This window comes from Sciurus vulgaris (assembly GCF_902686455.1).
Source record: "Sciurus vulgaris genome assembly, chromosome: 1".
Taxonomy (NCBI): Eukaryota; Metazoa; Chordata; class Mammalia; order Rodentia; family Sciuridae; genus Sciurus; species Sciurus vulgaris.
In genome coordinates, this window is record NC_136461.1 from 23,894,968 (window position 1) to 23,914,632 (window position 19,665).

General features: G+C 47.2%; 1 protein-coding gene across 3 annotated transcripts in view; it reads left to right on the plus strand.

The window, feature by feature from the left end:
• Nucleotides 1–6,255: 6,255 nt before the first annotated feature.
• Nucleotides 6,256–19,665, plus strand: part of AZIN2 (antizyme inhibitor 2) — a 32,630-nt gene continuing 19,220 nt past the window's right edge. For 2 of the 3 annotated variants that reach the window (XM_079138905.1, XM_079138907.1), the window contains exons 1-7: nt 6,256–6,386; nt 6,480–6,600; nt 7,253–7,426; nt 9,125–9,298; nt 16,751–16,923; nt 17,893–18,027; nt 18,572–18,737. In XM_079138905.1, coding sequence (XP_078995031.1) covers nt 7,322–7,426; nt 9,125–9,298; nt 16,751–16,923; nt 17,893–18,027; nt 18,572–18,737 — 753 coding nt within the window. In that variant the 5' untranslated portion in view covers nt 6,256–6,386; nt 6,480–6,600; nt 7,253–7,321. The remainder of the gene's footprint in view (nt 6,387–6,479; nt 6,601–7,252; nt 7,427–9,124; nt 9,299–16,750; nt 16,924–17,892; nt 18,028–18,571; nt 18,738–19,665) is intronic. The other variant, XM_079138906.1, reaches the window with a different exon arrangement.

A 19,665-nucleotide genomic window follows, 5' to 3' on the forward strand; every position in this document is an offset into this window, starting at 1 on the left:
CCCAACTGTAAATTCCTGTGGGGGACGGGGTGCGGGTCTTAACCCTGCCTGCCTAACACATTTCCATCTCCTGCTCCCCAGGCAGTGTTGTCACTTGCTGGTTGTGTAAACTTTAACAAGTTACTTGGCCTCTGTAGGCATGTTTCCTCTCTAACCAGCAGTACATACCTCATGGGGTTGTCCTGGGGTTAAAGGTTGTACGTTGTTTTATGTTATTATTTTTGGTACTGGGGATTGAACCCAGGGGTGTTTTACCACTAACCCATGTCTCGTCCTTTTTATTTTTTTATTTTGAGATAGAGTCTCACTAAGTTGCTGAGGCTGGCCTTGAACTTGCCATCCTCTTGCCTTAACCTCCTGAGTTGCTGGAATTACAGGTGTGTGCCATTGCACCCAGCCTTACATATTGTTTTAGTCAACTTTTGCATCACATGATGAAAATACCTGACAAAAATCATTTAGAGGAGGGAAAATTTATTTATTTGGGGCTCATGGTTTCAGAGATCACAGTTCACAGACACTCGACTCCATTGCTCTGAATCCAAGTAAGGCAGACTGTTGCGGGGAAGAGCCCAGAGAAGGAAAGCACTCAGCTCATGGCAGGGTCAAAGAGCAGAGAGACAGGTTAGTGGGAAGGGGCCACAGTGAAGATGTGCCCTCCCAGGGTACATCCCCAGTGATCCACCTCCTCTAGCCACGTCCTACCTGCCTACAGTTACCACTTAGTCAGTCCATTCAAACTAGGATGGGCTGATTGGTTACAGCTCTCATCATCTGATCATTTCACCTCTGTCTATTCCTGCATTAACGGGAGTTTTGGGGGATACTTTATGTACAAACTATAATCTATATCACTCTTAAAAGAACTCTGCGCAATAGTAAGCACCCTGCGGATGTCAGCATGGTGCCTGGGGTGCAGCCAAAGCTCAATAAGCATGGCTACTCTTATTATGGGTTTCCATCCTTGACCTTGCGGAAGCCCCAACCTCAAAAAGTAATGAGACTGTTGTTCCTGGTTTCTAGTATCTTCAGGGCCTCCACTTCACTGATCCTTTCAAGAGTTTGCAGTCCTGACTTTGGGTCTGTGCCCTTCCTGCCAGTTCATTTTGTGTCTAACTTTGAGTTTGCTCTTGATCTGTTTTCAGCCTTTTTGTTCTGGCTTCATGCTTTATTCCCTGGGTACATCTCACTGGCATTAAGTCATACAGACCAAGAGTCAAGTGCCTGCTCTATTGCTCAGTAGCTGTGTAACCTTAACAAAGGATTTAATCAGATTTTCTAATCTGTAAAATGGAACTAGCAAAATGCCTGTCTTGTAGGGTTGTTTAAAGATTAAATGCCGTCATGTGTTTGTAAATATTCAGCCCAATAAACGGTGCTCAATAAATGCTTATTTTCTTGTATCTACTTCTCCCATAATTGTCTGAAGTCAGTATATTGATATTTATTTATTAGCTTTGATTTTTAGGTACTGGAGATTAAACTTAGAGGCTCTTTACCACTGAGTCACATACTCAGTCCCCTTTTTAAAATTTTTTATTTTGAGGCAGGGTCTTGCTAAGTTGCTTAGGGCCTCGCTAAATTGCTGAGGCTGGCTTTGAACTTATCATCCTCCTGCCTCAGCCTCCCAATCCACTGGCATTACTGGTGTGCACCACCATATTTAAAAGGGGATGTAACCTTCCCTACTTGTGGCTGAGACTGCCAGTCACCACACCATACCCAAAAATACTTCTTCAATATTTTGACCTTAGTGGGATGTGGGAGGCACACAGTATACCCAACTTAAGACTCTGTCTTCTCACGTCCTTCTCCTTGAAGTCAGATGTTACCATGTATCTGCATCATGGCGAATGATATGAAAAGAAGCATTCAGTTGTGGTATGGGCTAAATTCCGTCTCCCTTCAAAAGATGTGTTAAAGTTCCAACCCCTAGGATACCACAGACGGCAATCTTATTTAGAAAGGCATCCCCCCACCAGGTAAGCAAATTAAAATGAGATCATTAGGGTGGATTAGGATACTGTTATGGGGCGCAACTTAAGAACAGACCGATCACCACTGAGAAGACCAAATTTGAAAGTCTTTATTAGGCCGGCCTGCTGACTATCTCACAAATGCCCCCAAAAATGGCTATTGGGAGAACAGCCCCGACCACAGGGTTGTAGGGGTTCTTATACCAAAAATCACATTAATCATGTGTCTGTTGCTATGATTTGAAATTACACATTAACATCATGAGATCATCGACAGAGGGGGAAGTGGGTCAAAATGACCCTTACCTAGGTACAAACTAAAGAATGGTTACTAACATCCACACAATCACTGTTCACATGGTACATTGTATAGGAGCAGTAGGATTCAAAAGAGAGCAATTTTTCATTACATAAGAATTGTCATTTTGTATTGCTAAACATGTCATGCTAAGTACCTGATAATGGGCACAGAGGCGGGGTGTTCCCATGGGAGAAGCTCATTTCCTACATAACATGGAGTCTCAGAGCAAAATGGAGTCTGTTTAGTCATTTCCCTTAGAGTCTGGCCTAGAACATTCTCATGGAGCCAGATCTGTCAGCCCATCACAGATACAACTAGTACCCTTCTATAAAGGGGAAATGTGGATTCAGAGACAGACATGTGTAAAGTGAGGATGGCATGAATGGCATGAAAGACAGCCATGTGACTGGACTGATGTGCCCACACACCATGGGACTGCAGGATTGCTGGTGGACACCAGAGCACAGAGAAGCAAGGAAGGAGTCTCCCCTGACACTGGACTGCAAACTTCTGTCCTCGAGAACTGGGAGACGAGACATTGCTGTTGTTTACATCACCAGATGTTGGTACTTTTTTTCCTAGAAGCCCTAGGACATTAATACAGGCAGAATTTTGGCAAGCCTGAATAAAACGATGAACAGAAAGTATTTTGCAAACTCTCTGGTGCAAAGCATCTTTAGGCATTTTTATTATGGTAATGTTCATTTATGATTGATTTAAGAACAGGTTGAAATTGGTTGAGATGATCGTGGCTAAGGATCAGAGCTCTTTGTTCTGCTTTAGCTCTGTTTTCTTGAGGACCCTGTGCAAGGGAGGGTCAGATTTTAGTGGTATGAGAGACTCAGGAGAGGAGCCTTTGGGATGAATGCCATCAGGGTGACTGGGAGCTTTTGTTGAATTGGGGCTAGAATTCTCAGCTACTGGTTGACAGTCAAATATAAAGGTTAAGGGCTAAGATAGATTGGGATTTTTATTTTTCTGTGTTGAGGGTTGAACCCAGGGCTTCACATGTGCTAAGTCTCAGTCAGCTTTTTGTCCCTATGACAAAATGCCTGAGAAAAACAACTTAAAGGAGCAGCTCACTCTTGGCCTGGAAGGAGGGTGTGTGTGTGTGTGTGTGTGTATGTGTGTGTGAGAGAGAGAGAGAGAGAGAGAGAGGCGCAGCACACACCTGATATCTTATTGACTCTGGAGACTGAGGCAGGAGGATTGCAAATTTGAGGCCAGCCTCAATGAAGCCCTAAGTAACTTGGCAGACCCTTTATCAAATTAAAATATTGAATGAGCTGGCTCCTGGGTGGGTGAGAGAGAGAGAGAGAGAGAGAGAGAGAGAGAGAGAGAGAGAGAGAGAGAGAGAGAAAGAGAGAGAGAGAGAGAGAAAGGAAGGGAGGAAGGGTTAGGGATAACATTAACTAGCCCCACCTCCTAAAGTTTTCACCATTTCCCAATAGTGTCATCAAATCATGACTCCATCAATGGATTAATCCACTAATGAGGTCAGAGCCCTCATGATCCAATCACTTCCCAGAAGCCCCACCTTTGAACACTGCTACATTGGAGACCAAGCCTTCAACACATGAGCCCTTGGGGGACATTCTAGATCTGAACTATAGCCCTAGGCAAGCACTTCAGCATTGGGTTACACACCCCTCAGACCAGACTTGCATTTAAATGTGGGCTTCACCCTTACTTGCTGTGTGAGCCTGGGCGAGTTACTGAATTACTCTGAGCTTTGGATTCCTTATTTATAAAATGGAACAATTATAGCTCCTATGTCATAGGGTTCTCATGGTGATTTAATGACATAACATGTTCACTAAGGAGAAAGATAAAGCCACATCCTATCTCTACCTGGTCCAGGATGTAGATTTTTCTGCTCTGATTACTTACCCAAGATTACAAGTGGACAGACTGGATTCTGGTTTGTTCCTTCTTACCTATGTTGATTCATCGGGTAAACATGCTAAATGTACCTACTATGTGTCTACTACATAACAGGTGATGAGAAAATGTGGTGAGCCAGACCCTGACAATAGCATCCAAACATTGACAACTCAAAGAATGATTCAAAAGTAGAGGCAAAGTGGTTTGGGTGCCCTTCCCCTCCTCTTAATCTCATAATTTGAGGTTCCTGCTATGTCTGTCCTGGTCCACCCAGTCCCAGGCACTAGATGCTTCTTCTCAGGAGGACCTTGCTCCTCTTTTTTTTAAAAAAATTTGTTCTGTTTAGATATACATGACAGTAGGCTGTACTTGGACAAACATACATGAAGTATAACTTAGGATCCCATTCTTGTGGTTGTACATGAGAACTTGCTCTTCTTGAGAGAAGATAAGGATGCTTGTTTTCATACTATAGAACAAATCTCTCAAAGCAGAAACTTGCAAATGAGCCTCCTGTAAAGCTTCTTGCCTCCTGGAAGGTTTTTCCTATGCATGGAAAGCACCAAGTTTCCAGGCTCAGAGAAATCAGTCTGAACTCTGAATCTACAGTGGGGAATCTAGCATGCAGAAGTGACCTAGGTCCAGGCAGAGTGACTCACCAAGGATATTCACTTGTCATGTGTGACTTGGTTAACTAGGGAGCAGAAAATGGCCCTCCCTGTCTCCATGGTCACTGCCCTGCCTCATCTGTGTACCAAGTATGCTCTGATTAGGTTTCACAGAGTGTCCTAGGGAGATACTGAGACAGGACAAATTGATAGCCTGGCTAGGGACATGAGCACACAAGGTAGGCTACAAGCTCTTTTCCCCACTGATTTTAAATGCTGCATTCATTGTTTTCTAAGTTCTCCAGTGTACACAGAACTGCTCTAGACTCAGTCCTACCATTTCTCGCTGCTCTAGCACCAGACTGTTTTAAAGACTGCAGCCTAACAAAAACATTTTTTTTAATATCTAGTAGAGGAAATCCTCTCTTCTTTTGCAAGAATGTCTTGACTGTTCTTCAATGACTGTTCCAGATGAACTTTTGAAATTAGCTTTTGAGTGACACAGTGATCACAGCATCTTCTTGAACACCTGTGTATGCCAGGTGCTGAGCACTCTGAAAAGCCAACGTGTGGGTCCCTTTCCTTGGGGCTCACAAACTAGCTGAGAAGTGTTGCCAGACAAATGGAAAGTAAAAACGGAATTTCAGTTTACAGGTAACAAAAGTCAAATGAGTGAGAAGCTGGGGTAGACAGAAGTAGTGGGAGTTCCTTTGTCCGTTAGGCTAGGTAAGTCATGAAAGGTTCAACAGAGGAGGTGATGTTATACTGGATTCTGATGGATGAGGGAGCAGGAGTTTGTTAATACAGAAGACAAAAAATGCTTCGATTTGAGGAAGTCAGAAAAAGTTTCTTGGAGGAGACACACTTCATTTGAGGGCCATGAATTTGCCAGGTTCAGAGGGTAAAGGAGGGAGGGATCACCCTGAGTCTGGAATGTCACAAAAAGGCTTTCTGAACACATTTGAATTGGGTTTCGATTTGGCAGAGTCAGAGAAGATGCCTGGAAGAGGCAATTTAATAAAAAAGATTTTATTTGAAAATAATACAAGCAGATGACATTTGTCTTGGGCTTTCATGAATGAGCGAACACTTCACGAGGTGGAGAAAAGAAGAGAGAGGCACCATGGAGTTGGGCCAGACACAGAAAAGGCTTCTTGGGGCCACTTAAAGAGTGGGCTTTCTGCCCACCCTCCAAGACCCAAGATGCAGGATCTAAAGGTGCTACCTGCGTAGACGCTGTGAATTCTGAGGTGGTGGCTCTGCAGTTCCAACTTCCCAGCACGAGAAGGATCCGCGAGGGACTGCGGCGCAGGTTTGCGGAGCAGACAGGCAAAGCTGAATGCTTTATGTCCGAATCGACCAATGAGCTGGCGGCACCCGGTTGCCAGGGTTACGGAGCTAGCGGGGGCGGGGACTGGGCTCAAGGGGCGGGGCCTGGGCGGGGCTTATATAAGTGGGCGGCAGGCAGAAGGCGGGGCGTGGGGTCGGTGGCTGCTGGGCGCGCGGGGCGCAGGCCGCGGGGCCGGAGCCGGGGGGAGCGAGCGAGCGGAGGCGCCGAGGATCCGATTCACTCGCTGGGGAGACCTATGGGCCGAAGCCGTGTAAATGCGTTTTAAGGCGAGTGCAGGGAGTGGCTTGGGGAGCCTCGGGGAGCGGGCGCCCTCGGCTTCGGTGCTGACCTGCCTCCTGGCCCCTCTTGCCTCCTCTCAGCAGGGGCCTCGGCTCCGCAACTGCCACTCCTCCTCGGGGTGTTGCACAAGTTTCGAGGTCACCGGCGACCCCCCCTAGCAGCGCGCCTGGCTCTGGCCCCCGCGAAGGAGGACGGGGCTTGGTAAGGGGTATGGGGGTTGGGACGGAACCTCAGCCCTGCGCTCGCGAGGGGTCAGTCGGGCAGAATCTCGGCTTTAGGTTTGCGCCTGGGAGCCCGCGAACCCCGCCCACCATGTGGAGCCCTCGGGCTCTCTTAGAATTCTAGCACGACAGGACCAACAATTTACAAACGGGGAAACCGAGCTCTGAGAGGGATCGGAAAGTACCCAAGGTCACGAAGCAGAGAGCGGACTCGAACCAAAGCTGCTCTTTTCAGGCTGAGAATCTTTGGCTTGACCGCAGGCACCTCTCCAGGTGGGCGTGGTCAGGACTGGGGGCACCTTGGAAACTTCCCCATCCAGGTGTTTCAGATTTCCAGCTTCCTTGTTATTTACCTCTTTCCAAACCCAGAATTTCAGAACTGGAAATGGTCTCCAAAACAATTCGTCCATTTTACAGATGGGGCAACTGAGGCTGACAGACATGACATTTAGGCATACAATGCTTTGCCCCATTCAGGATTCCTGACTGTCCCCGATGTTCCCAGTGTACCTAAACTCCCAAGCTTGTGCTGGGGGCGGGGCGTGACGGGACTTGGAAGGCGAGGGGCGCAGCGGATCCTGCCTCCTAGTGGTCCCCTCCATTTCTCCCCTTCCCGCCCCCGCCCCCCGCAGTGTGTTGCATACTTTCTAAGGCGGCGGCGGCGGCGGCGGCGGCAGCAGCGGCGGCTGTTCCTGCTCGGCATGGCTGGCTACCTGAGTGAATCGGACTTTGTGATGGTGGAGGAGGGCTTCAGCACCAGAGACCTGCTGGAGGAACTCACTCTGGGGGCCTCACAGGCCACCACGGTGAGAGGCTGGGAGTTGGGGTGGTCCCCTATCCTCTCCGCTGGAAGTACTCCTAGGGCCCTCCTCTTATTCTTCCACTTATTTGGTATTCAGTTCTAGTTATTTGCAAGAGACTGGCTCATTTATCCCCCGTTTCTGATTCTACTTATTTATTTATTTATTTTGGTACCAAGGATTCAACCAGGAACACCTTACCACTGAGCAACATTCCCAACCCGTTTTTAAAATATTTATTTAGAGGTAGGGTCTCACAAAGTTGCTTAGGACCTTGCTAAAGTTGTTGAGGCTGGCTTTGAACTCACGATCCTCCTGCCTCAGCCATCCTGTCCGCTGGGAGTACAGGTGTGTACCACCACACCTGGCCTTCCACTTTCTGATTTTTGCTCCCCAAATCTGCCCCTCCTATAATCCCTGCCTTGATGAACAAACAGCATCAATGCCATGTACCCAGCCCTTCAGGCCAGCAGCCTGGGAGTTCGCTACTTCCCGGCTTCCTTACCTCCCAAATCTCTAGGCATCACCCATCTCTGTGAGGTCTGCCTCCTTAAATAATCCTCCAGGGATTCAGTTCTCCTCATCATGTAGTTCAGTCCTCATCTCTCTGAAGGCCCGCTGATCTACCTCCTGTCTCATCCCACCTTTCCAACTGTATCATAGCCCCGCCCAAACACAGAAATCTTTGGCAGTTCCCCATTTCTGGCTTTATATTCCCACAGTATTATTATGCTCCATCAGAGCTGAACTACTCTATTCCTGTTTCCCAGCGACGCCTATGCTTTATTACCATGCCTTTACCAGGCTGTTCCCTCCATCTGGAACATTCTCCTCCCAGCCTCTCCCCTATACCCACTTTTAGTGTTCCTCACTTCTTTTCTGTGTTGCTTTTCCCTGATTGCCCCAAGCAGAGATTTTATTTTTTCTCCGTGGCCCCCAATACATTTTGTAGAAACACCCTTCTAGCATTCATTGAGGGGGCTTGTAATTACTTATAGTTTCCTTTCAGACCCAAGCCCCTTTAGGCATAGAGAACTCTCTGGTCATCTCTGTCCCTTAGCATCCTATCTGATACCAGATGGGCATTAGGAAAAAAGTGTTGCATGAAAAGGAAACAGTCCCAAGGAAGGTTTAAGTCATGTGTCTTACCCAGGCTCATACATGTTCAGTCTGTGATGACCAGTTGTCCATAGGCATTGCTTGTGGTGGCAGTGGAATGACCTCAAGGCTTCACTGAGCAACTGTGTGTGAAAGGTGATGGGCTGTTGGCCACAGCTTCGGCCTTCCCTGGTGCAGACTGATGTATATGCAGTTCTGTTACTTTGGAAGCACATGCAAAATGCAACAGCAGGATTCAAGGCCAAACTGCCTCACAGGTTTGGGGAAGGTGGCATTTGCAAGCTTGGCGGGAGATTGGAATTTTGCTACACCCAGCAGAGGAGATGGTGGGAATAAAGGTTTGGAGATAGAAAAATGATCCAGCCTGTAAGTTGGCGTTGTAGCTGCGTTGAGGGGAGGGACTGGAGCTGGATCACAGAGCCTTGAATGCCAGGCTCAGGAGTTTGCCTTCCATCCTGTAGAGCCCCAGGAGCTTGACAGCAGGTAACTTTGTGGCCAGAGCTGAACCTGGGTAGGTATTCTGGATGGCTTGCACCGGGAGGGAGCTGGCCAGGGTCTCACGTCCATCCACCTCTTGTTGTGCAGGGCGAGGTTGCTGCCTTCTTCATGGCAGACCTGGGTGCCGTGGTGAGAAAGCACTTCTGCTTTCTGAAGTGCCTGCCTCGAGTCCGGCCCTTTTATGCTGTCAAGTGCAACAGCAGCCTGGGCGTGCTGAAGGTCCTGGCTGAGCTGGGGCTGGGCTTCAGCTGTGCTAACAAGGTGAGCCCCTGCCCTCACCAGGGCACTGATCTTTGGTGCCTACTGATTGTGGCCCTGATGGGTGGTTGGGCCCTGGGAAGGAGTGACCTGCAGTTGGGCCCTACCTTCTGGGAAAGCCACCCACTCAGGAGGAGGCTCCAGGGATGAGGGAGGGAGAAATGAGCATGAAATTTGTTAGACTTGAAGTTCCAAATTGGAACATCGTGTGTCCCTGGGTAGATGGGTCGCTTTTTTAATGGAGGTTTTTAAGTGTTTTGGCATAGAGCTATATGTGGTATTCTTCTAATTAAAACAAAACAAAAACACTTCTACATTGTTGGTTTTATTTTTTTCTTTTATAATATTAATGTGTGACTGTGCTTTTTTTTCTTTTAAACTAATCCTTTTACAATTTTGTTGTTGCTGCCAATTTTACTGGCTTTCTAATTTGATTTCTGCTGCTGTCTTAATTCCCTCCTACTGGCTTTTGATCAATTTTGTCTATATACTGTCACTCAATAGTTATTGAACCACAGTAGTGACTGCTTGGTAGAACTAGAAGTATAGCATTGCACAAGACAGACTCTGTTGTCTTGAGTAGAATGCCTACTTCATCTATTTTCATTCTGTTTTTTTACTAGATTTAAATGCCTGTAATCTATAAAGTTTCCTCAGAGTACAGCTTTGGACATATCTCATTTATTCAGCAAATATTTACTGAGCAGCTAGAGGGGGGCCAAATACTATTCTAGGTGGGGATTTAGTCATGAATCAAACAAAACAAAAAAGCCCTTCGTGGAGCTTGCTTTTTTAAAAATAAACAAAGGAAACAGTGAAAACGTAGTGTTTTAGGTGGTAAATGCTGAGGTGAAGAAGCAGGAAAGGAAGTAGGGACTGGGGCAGGAGTATGGCATTGTCCTGGCCAGGGAAGGCTGTGCTGAGATGCGAATGCAGACCTGAAGGAGGCAAGGGCTCCAGCCAGGTGGATAGCTAGGGGAAGAGCGTTCCAGGCAGCGGGAACAGGCCTGCTGAGCATTGGTTTGTGATATCGTTGCTGTCCTTAGTTTCTAGATGGTTAATAATGGTTGTTTTGAGGGAAACCCCTTTTAAACCCTGCTGGGCAAGGTGACTGGATGTCGTGAGGAGAGTTCCAGAAAGGATCGCTGGAGTAGACAGGAGGAGAGCCAGCCTGGGCAGGATGATGGGGCTGGAGTGCTTCTAGGTGGGGAGAGGTGTGCACTGGGATGGGGTGATCAGAACAAGCAGCTTAGCCTTTGCCAGGGAGTGAATGTTAATGCTCTCGCTCTTCTTGGTTGGTGAGTCTCTTTCTCTTTCTTTTGCTTTGCACATCTCATATTGCATGTGTCTCACACAAAGCCCTGTGAAGCTCATGGGAAGAAATCCAAAACCAGGACTTTCACCCTCCCGGCCACCTCCTGCAGCACACTGGGCTTCCACTTGGGATGAGAAGGAACAGGATCCTTTGGTCCCCCTGGTCTAGGGGTGAAAGATAGGACAAAGCCTTACTGACCAGGGCTCTGTGCTTCTGGAAGCCCAGGGAGGAGGTGCTTGGTCTTCCAGTCTCTGGGGCTGGCCTCCAAAGGGTAGAACTGCTGGGTGCTAGGGTGTGGAAAGAACTTGAAGATGGTAGAAGCTTCTACTGTTTGCTGAGTGCATCTGCTGTGCCAGGCACTTTGCCAACCCATTTCTGTACATGATCTCATTTTTTCTCGCAACAGTCCTGTGAGGTCATTATTTTCTCAGGACTCTGACAACTGTTACACATATTATACAGAAAAGTAAAGGAAGCACAGAGGTTGAGAGATTTGCTCAGGGTCATGCACTGGGAGGTGACAGCTTGAGTCTAGTAATGTGGTCTCCAGCTCCATTGCTGTTGTCTTTTCCAAGGTCCTTGGAAAGGGTGTGGCTGAGCTGGTACTTGGCCAGTGTTGTATGCACTCATTTCCCTGTCAGGGCAAGGAGAGGCCTGGGCTCCCTCCTTGTGTTTTGAATCATGCAGACCCTTCGGTGCATTACGTATGGAGAGGTGGCTCCTGGGACTTAAAACTTTTTTCTTCGCAGCACTGGAGACTGGCCTCCTACTTGTTAAACAAGCCCTTTACCCCTAAGCTCCTTTCCCAGCCTGACTTAGAATTTTTCTTAAAGGGGCGAGGCTGCCCTCTTCTGGTTGATCTTAGTGGGTGGCCATGCTTAGTGGCACCATGCCCGCCTTCGTGGACATTGTCGCATGAGCTAGGGCTGAATGTATAGACAAAGACCTATTCGACAGGCTCCAGGGCTGTGGCTAGCACAGGTGCTCTGGTCCACCTGGTCTTCTTCCCAAGGACCTTCAATCATTGCTCCAAACCCATCTCTTGCCCTTGGCTGACTCCCTCAGCTTCCTCCCATCCCAGCCTTCCTTGGATACCACGTCCTCCTCCAGCCTAGTTCCTTGCTCCCTGTGGTCAGTTCAGCAGGTTGTCTGCATGCTCGCCTGTCTACACTCATTGCCGCTGCCCTCAGTACCCGCTCCTTAGGCCACGGCTCCTTCACTCTCACTACTGCAAAGAATTTACCAAGGTACCCAAGGCCCTCCAAGATCCAATGAGCACTTTATTTTAAGCAGTAACTGTGAATTATTCAGGTAATGCATTGATTAATTCACCCAAAGATAAAGTAGGACGTCAGCTTTATGTCTCCATAGATAATGACCATTATGGGTTTGGTGGATATATAGCATCTACAAAATACATCAATGAGTCACAGAGGGTATATAAAATATTTTATGACTTTATAACAGTATATAAAAAGCACTCGTGGCATATACTGTTCCACACAGCTTTAAACTCAGCAGGTATTAGAGACGTGTCCATGTTGACACATCTGGACCTGGTCTGAGGTTACTCCTTGCTCTTTTTATTGTCTGACATCTTTTATTTATTTATTTATTTTGGTATCAGGAATTGAACCCTGGGGGGGGGGGGGCTTAACCACTGAGCCATATCTCCAGCCCTTTTTATTTTTTATTTAGAGACAGGGTCTCTCCAACTTGCTTAGGGCCTTGCTAAGTTGCCGAGGCTAGTTTTGAACTTGTGATCCTTCTACCTCAGCCTCCTGAGTCGCTGAGATTACAGATGTGTGCCACCAGGCCAGGCACTATCCAGCCTCTTGACTGCATTCTATTCAGCAACATCTTTTGAAAAGTAACATTAATGTATGCCCCTAAAGAGTTCAGAAGTGGGAAGGCCAACACAGTATGCAGTGGACCTGCCCCACCTTCACTAGGTGCCGCTGTTCCTTGAGAATGGCATTTTCATATGCAGATTTTCCCCCCTCTTTTCCTGAGTCCTTGGACCAGGCTTCTCCCGTCTTCTGCTGCTCTCTAAATGGTAGCATTCCTCTCTATTCTTAGACCCCCTCTCTTATAGTCTCCCTCCTCTTGCAGAATTTCATCTCCTCTCATTGCTTAAATACCATCAGTATTCCAGAGCCTCCCACATTTAACCTTCAGCTCCTACCTGTCTGTCTAGCTGACTGGTACCAGCAGAGGCCCAGACGGGGGTGCTGACACACACCCCTGACCTCCCCCTCTTCCTCTACTGAGGACGCATGCGGTCTGCTGGAAGGATGGGTGCCTTGCACATATCCTCACCCCTTATCCCCACACGCACCCCTCCCCCAGCTGGCCAGCCAGCCTCTGGAGCACATCTCCCAGTCTTTCTAGAGCTGGTGCTGTCCTCTCTCCCAGGACGATTATGACAGCCAGTGACCGCTCTCCCCAGAATCCCCTCAGGCCCCTCCTCAGGTGACCAAATGATAAACACTGAGACCTTGGGGTTAAAATATGGTTCTGACAGTGTCAGTTCCCCTCTTGAAACTCTTAAAATTCTTTCCCATCGTCTTCAGGGTAATTTATAAACCCATAGCAGTGTTTGGTTTCCTCGGGGCTCTGCCCACCTCCTTCTGACTCCTCTTCTCCACTCCCAAGCCGAGCCAACAGCCTCTGTTCTTTGACTTGCCTGAACACCTTCTTTCCCTGGAACCTCTGTCCAGGTGGCCCTGTCTCCTGGAAACATTCTTGCCTTCCCTCTTGGTCTGGCAGAGGGCCCTGGCAGGGCTTTGTTTCAGTTTCTGACTCTCAGAAAGGCTGGCCTTTATCCCTCGCACCCAGGTCTCTGTCCGCTTTCTCTAGCATCCTGTACTTTTTCTTCACACTTTTTAACCCTTTATAATCCCACTATTATCAATGTCTGTTTCTGGCTGCCTGTCTTTCCCAGCAGCCTGCACGCTCCATGGCGTCAGCCACCCTGTCTGCTTCATTCAGCACCCATCACAGAGCCTTATGATTCAATAGATTCTCAAGAGACACCTGTGGTGCAGGTTGAGGTGTGACAGTTACAGTCGCAGCTGTGTCATTATAAACTGTGTGACTTTAGACAAGTCACTTAACATCTTTGAGCCTCTGTCTCTTCCTTTATTAGGAGTATTAATGAAGATTAAATGAGAATATATTTAAAATTTTAATGCAATGGCTGGTGTATAGCAAGCCTTTGTAAATGATACTATGTAAGTATAATCAAGGCTAAATCACAGGTGTTATCATTGCTTCTTCCGCTCACCTCATATGGCAAAGCAGGCAGCAAAATCACATTTCATGTGCACTTGAACTCAGGATGAAGGACACATCACCTCTGGGAAGCGAGTGGTAATGGGAGCTGCACCTTTGTGTCCTACCCTGCTACTTATTGACAGTATCTTCATAGGCAGATGCACCTCTCTGAACTCAGTTTTATACTCTCTGAAATGTGGCCTGTAAATACTTCATAGGATAGTTATAGGCATTATATGAAATAAATGCATATAAATACCTAGTGCTAAAAATTTGCTAAATTGAAAATTAGAGTTTTATTACAAACTCAGGATGGCTACAGATGGCTCTTACCTCCTGCCATGTTTCAGAACTGGCTCTCTGGACTTCTTTCCCTTATTCATGAAGAGCCAGACTTGAATTTGAAAGTTGGTTTTGCCACCTGCTGGTTACATGGCCTCTCTGAGCATCAACTTCCTTCTGTGTAGAATAGAGCTAATACCCATCTGAATGGGTTATTGTAAGGATTGAATAAACTAGTGAATTTAAAGCCGGGTCAGCAAACTATGGACAGTGGTCCCAAGCCAGCTCGCTACCTGACTGTATCAAGTTTTACTGGATCACAGCCATACTCTTTCATTAATGCATTGTCTCTGACTGCTTTGGTGCCACAGTGGCAATTGAATTGTTGTGACAGAGATCACATGATTTTCAGAACTTGAAATATGATTTAGACCTTTTATTTAAAAAAAAAAAGTTTACCAACCCTTCATATCAAGCACCTCAGTCAAGGCTGTTCGGGGCAGGTGCTTGATGAATGTGCCCACTGTCACCACCGCCACCCCCTCCCCAGCATCACTGTCTGTACCATTAACACAGCAGTCAAGTGGAGCTGTGTTCTGTAAAGGTGAGGAAGAGCGGGGGTGTAGCTCAGTGGTAGATCATTTGCCTACCATGCCTGAGACTCTGAGTTCCCTCCTCAGCATTGCAAAAACCAGAAAAACAAAATCCAAAACGAACACAAAAACAATAAAAAGTGAGGAAGAGGAGGCCTTAGGGGGACAGGGGCTGAGCTGGAGTCGCCATGCAGGGTACCCTGCACAGCACAGACCTTTGGGGCTGAGTGATGTCTCAGAAAGGTGCTCAGTCTTGTAGACTTTCTAACACACCAAGTAATGGTCTTATTTATTAAGTTGAAAAAAATATATATTTATAATTTACGACATAATTTTTTTGGAGGGTGGTACTGGGAATTGAGCCCAGGGTCGCTCTACTGCTGAGTTGCATCCTCAGCCCTTTTAATTTTTTTTTTTTTTTTTTTTTGAGACAAGTTCTCACTAGGTTGCCAAGGCCGACTTCAAACTTGCAATCCTCCTGCCTCAGCCTCCCAAATTGCTAGGATTATAGGCATGTGCCATCACATCCAGCCCCAACATAATGTTTTGAAAATAAGTTTGCATTGTGGGATGGCTAAATTAAACTGACATAACACATTGATTCACATATTCATTTTTTTGTGATGAGAACATCTAAAATCTACTCCTAGCAGTTTCCAAGAAGACAGTATATTGCTGTTAGGTATAGTCACCACAACATACAATAGATCTCTTGGACTTACACCTCTGATGCTGTGTATCCTTTGACATCTCCCCTCGGCTCCTCTACCATGCTGGAAAACACCATTCTATTCTCTGCTTCTCTTGAGTTTGAGTTTTTTAGATTCTACATACAGGTGAGATCAAGTGGTATTTGTCCTTCTGTCTCTGGCTTAATAACGTAATGTCTTCCAGGTTCATTCATGTCATCACACATGACAAATTTCCAGGGACTGGGGATGCAGCTCAGTGGGAGTATGCTTATATACTATGCATGAAGCCACTATGTTCAAGTCCCAGCACCACAGGGGAAAAAAATTACAAAATGACAGAATTTATTTCTTTTTTTTAAGGCCGAATAGTATTTCATTGTATATACATACAGCATTTTCCTTATCTATTCATCCATAAATGAGTGTTTAGCTTGATTCTGTAAATTGTCTGTTATAATGCTGCAATGAACTTGGGAGTGTACATGTGTTTGACATACTGATTTCAATTTTTTTCTTTATTCATTCATTCTCTCTCTTTTTTTTTTTTTTTTTTTTTGGTACCAGGGATTGAACTCAGGGGCACTTTACCACTGAACCACATCTCCAGCCCTTTTTATTTTTATTTAGAGACAGGGTCTTGCTGAGTTGTTTAGGTTCTTGCTAAGTGGCTGAGGATGGCCTCAAACTTGCGATCCTCCTGCCTCAGCCTCTCAGGTTGTCAGAATTACAGGTGTGCACCACTGTGCCCAGCTCTAATTTCAGTTTCTTTGGATGTATACCCAGTATGAGATTTCTGGATCAAAGTAACTGTACTTTTAATTTTTAAGGAACTTCTATACTGTTTTCCAAGTAATATTCATTTAACATTTAAATTTGCCATGAAAATTTATCAGAAGCCTGTTGTCAGGATCATCATGGGTCCATATAGGGCCTTCATGTGAATTAGAAAATGTACCCCTTAAGATACTTAATTGTTATAATAAATATGCTGATTTTTATAAGAATTAGGTACTTTACTGCTGGTGTGTTATAATAAGTGTACAAATATCCCTTATAATTGCTGTGAATGGGACTCCCCAGGACTGTGCAGTGCACCATTGTATGGCTGCAGCAGCTCAGAGTGAGTGAATCAGCATAAAATCCTGATTTTTGTTTATCTGTTGTCTTAAAGGGGCAGCCCACTTGTTTTGGACTGCCCCATGTGTAGCTAAGACTTTGCCCCTGACCTGTGCTTCCTTGGCTTCCATGGGCCAGCAGGCCTTGGTGCCTCCTCACCGCCACCTTTGGGACCCCACAGGCAGAGATGGAGTTGGTCCAGCGCATTGGTGTCCCTGCCAGTAAGATCATCTATGCCAACCCCTGTAAGCAAATTGCACAGATCAAGTATGCTGCTAAGCATGGGGTGCGGCTACTGCGCTTCGACAATGAGATGGAGCTGGCAAAGGTGGTCAGGAGCCACCCCAGTGCCAAGTAAGCTGAGAGTCACTCATGCAGGGGAGGCTGGGCTGCTGGGTGTGGGCAGGAAGGGTGGGAGGTCCGGGGGGAAGCTGGGGAGAGGACCCTGTCCGACGACCTGGCCACAGTCGTCGGAGGTTGGGGTGGCTGCTCTCTGGACACAGGATGTCAGGGCCTGACTAGATCAAAGGCAGAACTCATTGGTTACAACCCTGGCAGAGAAGGCACATGGTATGGAGGTCAAGTCACAGGCTTGAGAACCTAGGGGGGATGGTCAGGAGAGCTTCAGGAGGAGGTGGCATTGGAATTGGGCCTTGGGGAATGAATAAGATTTGGGAAGGGCACATAGTGAACTACCTGAGCAAGTGCACTGGTGTTGGAAACAGCACAGTTATCCAAGGCATAAGCAGCGATGTGTAGCTGGGGCATGTTGTGTGATGGGTGAAGCACATACTGAATGTCATGCAGACATGGATTCTGGAAGTGGTCAGGGCTGGACATTTTGCTCTGACTGTAACTTTTACCGGTTACTTGATGCCCTGGGGATCCCAGGAAGGGGCCCTGGGTGAAGAGCAGGTTGAGTGGTAGGCTACTCTGGTTCACCCAAAGCAGCTTTCATTTGTTACTGGGGTTCTTCATAAGACCTTTTTTTTTTTTTTTTTTCTTCTGCAAAATGTTTCCCCTCATACTTGAAAAGTTTGAAAACTCTGCCATGTATGGAGGCTGATTTGGAAGAATGGGAGCTGCCCAGGGGAGACTGGATGAGGTAGACCAGGCAGGGGCTGTAGGGATGGGTCCTGGGGCTTCTAGAGAATGGCTTGTCCAAGACTTCAGAGGTTGATGGCTGAGCAGGGAGAGGAGGGGTATGGAAGACTGTGGACTCTGGCTCTGAGCATGTGAGTTCCCATCCCTGGATTCAGAGGAGATGTGGTTGGGTGGGGCAGGTGGGATTCACCCAGCGGGGTGCACTGCGTGTTTCCTTAGGATGGTTCTGTGCATTGCCACTGATGACTCCCACTCCCTGAGCCGCCTGAGCCTGAAGTTTGGAGCGTCGCTGAAATCCTGCAGACATCTGCTTGAAAATGCCAAGAAGAGCCACGTGGAGGTGGTGGGAGTGAGGTGTGCACCAGGAACCCCCCCCCCTCAGCCCTCTGCCTGTTTCGCAGGAATTAATCATTCTATATGAGACTTTTCCCAGAGCCTCCAAGTAAGGCCTGGAATTTTGCCAGTTGAGAATTTCCTCTCTCTGAAAAGATTTGGAATGTCCCCTTCCTAATCTCACATTCTCCAGAAGGTCTTATTCCAGGAGGTTCTTCCCAGGGACCTGGCTGTGGGGAAATTTAAATAAGGCAGACTGAATGACTGGTCTGGGCCCCACAGCTGAGGGACAGGCATGCCTGGATCTGGGTACTTTGGGGCCCTGGTTCTTGGCCCTTAATGTTCCTCTCCAAGGGACAGCATGGAGGAATGGGAGGAGCAGCAAGTGCCTCCTCTCTACTCCTCACTTGCCACATGGTCCTTTGCAACCCACTTAATGGTTCAGGCCTTTAGTCCTTGTACCTCTAACATGGGCACATTGTCCTGTGTGTCTGCCCAAGGCTGGGACTGGGGTGATGACACTTGGGGCTGTTCTCATAAGCCGAGTCTCTTCCTCCCTTTCCAGTTTTCATGTTGGCAGTGGCTGTCCTGACCCTCAGGCCTATGCTCAGTCCATCGCAGATGCCCGCCTTGTGTTTGAAATGGGTGCCGAGTTGGGCCACACAATGCACATTCTGGACCTTGGTGGCGGCTTCCCTGGCATAGAGGGAGCCAAAGTGAGATTTGAAGAGGTAACCCTGGGTCTGGGAGTGTCTTGCTGGGCCCTCTGGGTATGGAGCAGGGGGAGGCCATGGAGGGGTGTGGTGATCCCAGGGGCTCACTGTGAGCGGGTCCTGTGTGCCACATGCTGTCCTTGTTGCTTTCCCTGCGTCGTCTCACTATTTGTTAACGTCGTACTATGACTGAGCAAACCGAGACTCATAGGGGTTTTGACATTTCCTGAGTCCACAGCAGAGCTGACTGAACACCAGGCTCAGCCTCGAGCCATTCCGTTCTTACCCAACCTGTGTGAAGCTTAGCCAAGAACTATTTGTATGTCATAAGGCTCTTTGAGGGTCTGAGTATGCCCTATTCACCCTCAGGTGAGCTGATGAGAACTCAGGTGGGAAGGAAGGGGAAGGAAAACCACCTTCCCACCTGTGAGATGAAGGCCTAAAAATGCCATTGCAGTCCTCACTCTGACCACTAGGAGTCACTTCTCCTTCGAAAAAAGCCTTTCCTAGAATCTCCACATCTAGGAATTGACCCTGAGGAGCTAATTCAGATGGACCAAAATAATTAGCCTCAGAGATGAGAGTTGCAGCTTTGTGCATAATCAAAGTCAAGTGCACATACCTAAGCCATCTAATACTTGGGGTTGTTTAGATTATGGTTTTTTTTTTTTTTTTTTTTGCACTGGGAATTGAACCCATGGGCACTTTACTACTGAGTGACATCCACAGCCCTTTGTTTATATTTTATTTTCAGACAGTCTTGCTAAGTTGCTTAGAACCTGCTTTGCTAAGTTGCTGAGGCTGGTCTTGAATGTGAGATCCTCCTGCCTCAGCCTCCAGAGTTGCTGGGATTACAGGCATGCACCACCCTGCCTGGCATGGAACATTCTTAAGATGAAAATATTCACTCACATGGGAAGGGCATTCTCAATCTATGGAGTAAAAC